Source organism: Halyomorpha halys, unplaced genomic scaffold (genome assembly GCF_000696795.3).
Source record: "Halyomorpha halys isolate HHAL.00 unplaced genomic scaffold, Hhal_1.1 Scaffold555.1, whole genome shotgun sequence".
Lineage (NCBI taxonomy): Eukaryota > Metazoa > Arthropoda > Insecta > Hemiptera > Pentatomidae > Halyomorpha > Halyomorpha halys.
The window spans coordinates 129,502-133,158 of NW_027116372.1; the positions used below are offsets into that span (position 1 = coordinate 129,502).

General features: G+C 41.7%; 1 protein-coding gene across 1 annotated transcript in view; it reads right to left on the reverse strand.

Moving 5' to 3' along the window:
• Positions 1 to 3,657, reverse strand: part of LOC106684199 (uncharacterized) — a gene marked incomplete in the record, with an annotated part of 117,711 nt that overhangs the window by 2,575 nt on the left and 111,479 nt on the right. Inside the window, 1 exon segment of the mRNA XM_067053181.1 lies at positions 1 to 2,192. Within this exon segment, the coding sequence (XP_066909282.1) occupies positions 152 to 2,192 (2,041 nt within the window).

Here is a 3,657-nt window from a genome sequence, read left to right on the forward strand (position 1 = left end):
TTGCCTACAGCTATAGTCAGTCTTATTCACAAAGTATATCTAAAAACTCTCGTTGAAGAAAACAGTAATTGGATATACTTTGTTGAAAATAAAGATTCAAAGATCATTTATAAGTTAAATTAAATATCCCAGTTTTGGTTGGAGTATATTTTCAATAGAGAGTGTCAAAGGTCTTCTCAGATTCCACTTGTGACTTCCTGATTGTGGAGTCAGTAGACCAGGAAAAGGATCTGGGGATAACTTCTGGTTTTGATCCTCGTCGAACTGCCAAGTGTCGAATAACTTTATCGTTGCAAGTGAACGCGAGGAAGATAAACAGCCCTTGGAGGGTATTGAGAAGGATGAAGAGATACCAGAGGAGATCAAAGTCCAATGTGCCGGCAATGAGGCCAGTAGTCCAGGTGAGGCCCATCACTACTGCAAGCCGTAGGTACATTCTGAAGTCTCGTTGGGTAGAGGCACTGGCTGTGAACCGAGTGGTACTTGTTGAAGAGTACACCATGTGAGCAGAGCTAGCGAAGAAAATGATATTGAGGAGCATCACTATAGCCAACGGCACGGCAAAGAATATCAGTAAAGGTTTGCTGCGGCCGAACCAGCAGGAGCTGGCTGCAGCGAATCCTGGTCTCCAGTCAGCTCCCACTCCTGGCGAGAGCTCAGCCCAGAGAGCCATCATCACTATGAACACCGGTATCAACCAAGACCACACGGAGTAGGCTATGAACTTGCCCCACTGTTTACCGGAGCAGACCCTTAGTTCTGATGTAGCCAGCCGTAGAGTTCGCCAAACGTCAAATGACATCGTTAACATCCAAGTGAAGGAGGCTAAGAAGGAATAAAATGTCAGGACGGCTACGACAAGACAGGCATTACCTTGAAAGAAACGACCAGCCACAAAGGAAGTGTATGCAATCAGTAGAGCGACGCACAGAGAGGCCATATTTTTTCCAGAGAGATTCTTCAGATCTGGAACGAGACAGAAAGCGATCAGGTGAAGAAGCAGAAATATTATAGAAACCCCAAGCCCTGCGAAAGTGATGTAACCCATGTAGGGGTCGAACTTCGCTACTAACTTGACGCCGATGTCTTCGGCGCAGATTTTCAGCCTACCGTCATAGTAGAGTTCATATTCACCCTCTTTGAATTGTTTTCTGTACTTGGGTACATAAATAACGTCATCATTGACTACGTAATCATCTTGGTACAATAAAAATGTCTTGCATTTCAAGATCGGTTCGGTGAAGTTTGCATCAGTGGCGTTCTCGATCTTTGAAACACTAGTTGTCCTAGCAGATATTGGAGCTTGAAGCTCTTGGAAAACATTGCGGCACTTCTTGTAGAACGGGTCGTAAAGTTGATCCTCATCACAAGGCTGGGTCATTCCCGGCGGTCCGCCACTGAGGTCGAATAAAACCGAGAAGGCACTCAGGCTGAAATGTCTATCGAACTTCCCTCTGAATGAGATCCTAGTGCATTGAAGCAAATGCACCTGGCCATTGTTGCATACACCACAATGAGGATTCCTGTAGACATTATCGCCTAAGTAAACTATTGAAGTATAAGCTTCACATCTTGTACGTACTTCGGCGTTAGTCCAATTGACTGCGCACGTTTTAATTATATCTGGGATACAACGACGGATCAGTTGCTCCGTGTTATTCGGTGGCGTGGGATCAATAACACAAGAATAATATTTACCTTCGAAATCAATACCCCAGTCGTCTTTCTCTTCGTCGTAGTAGAGCAGTTCGCTGGCATCTTGATTCATCCTAGAAGGTAAGTCAGGGCATTCGATTCTGGGATGCCATACGTCCAGTTCCTTAGCGCGGTGGCATATGGCGCAGTAGAGGTTTCGGTAGGTGATACCAGAGTAGGTGTCAGTGGCCGGTATTCCCGGGATGGGGTCACTGATATCGTCAGAGGCGGTTTCGCAGGCTGCCCGTATGTTCGGTTCAGACCATTCTGGAGGGCAAGTGGTGCGCATGTAGATGCCCCCGTACTGCCGCAAATCGACGCAGTGGAAGGAAGCCGCACCACGCCGCTGTTGTTGCAATTCGAAATGGGTGGAATCGGGGCAGCAGTCTCCGTAGATGGCGCACTTCTCGTCGCAGAGGCAGTTCCTTTCCATCCACAGCAAGGGTCCAGTCGGTTCGGAGCTGATATCTGCACAGCTTTCTCTGCCCTGGCACGTCCTGCAACGAATTGGGGAAAGTTTAAGTTAATTAATAATGTAGTCATCATAATAATACTGTATGTTATTAGTTATCATTGGCCTAGAATAATAAAAGAGAAAAATATTTAATCTGGTTAGCAACAGCCAATGTGAAAAAATATTTTCATTTGACTATTACTCTTTTGCATTTGATTGTATCAATACTAACAATCGAAAATTAAGCCATTCCATTCAAGATCGGTTGTTAAAACTTTTTCCAGTAAATAACACTGTAAGCTTGGCAAGATCAGCTTAGCTGGAAATAACAAGATTGAAACGTCAGGCGACTCTGCTTACCTTATAAAATAAACAATTCGAAGATTTGGCCGAATCAGAACTGAGAGTAATAGAGACTCATCGATTTTGACAATTAATTCATTAAAGTAATAAAAAATTGGGGTGAAATAACTTTTTTTTACCTGGCTTTTGTACTAAATGTAAAAAGTGTCTAATATCTAATATTGAAAGCCTTAACCAGAAAAAAAGTTTATGGCACATTATGATTCCAATGTCATGATTCTACCAATTGAACTGTTCAGTAAATTATTGAATAGTGATTAGAGTTACAGAGTTGGGCAAATATTATTCGATTGACGAGAGACGAATACTTTTTATTCGATAATTTTCTACTTGAATAATCAATTATTCGTACAAAAACATATGATTAACAATCCGACTACTTTTTTATTCGTCATTAGTTTACACGAATAATCAATTAATCGGGCAAAACAATTCGAATAACCATTTGAATACTTCTGTATTCATCAATTTTATGGACAAATAATCTCTTATTCCAAAAAATTAAATGTTAACCATCCGAATACACTTGTATTCGAAAAAAAAACGACATTTTTTGTCTTACAAGCCTATGGCGGTACATAGATATATTTTATGATCGCGTATAGATTAATTTTAACTTTTCGGATTTCTAATATATTATGGCCCTCATAGGTTTCTTAACACGCGGAAAACGAAAATGCAATCGATTTTAAGGTCGTGTATCGATTTATTTCATCTTTTCCGATTTCTAACATATATGGGTCTATTTTTATGTTTTGGGATATGAAGAATATGAAAATACTATCGATTTATTTTAACTTTTCTGATTTCTAACTTGTTAAGGCCCCTTTAAGGGGCCTCTACATGTTGGCCGAGCCATGGCGAACTCAGACATACGCGAGCATGTGGATGGGTGGCTCGGCTTGGTTGGCCTAGGCTCGTTGCCGAGCCGTCGAGAGTCGGTTTTTGGACACAGATCAAAGGGGTTCGTGAGGGCGCTCGTGTAGCATCTCCACCATTGTTCTATGTACGAGCCTCCGAGCCATGGCGAGCGGCCAACATGTGGATCCACCTTTATATATTTCGGGATTTGTAGAATATGAAAATGCTATCGATTTTAAGATTGCGTATCGATTTATTTTAACTTTTCTGATTTCTTATATATA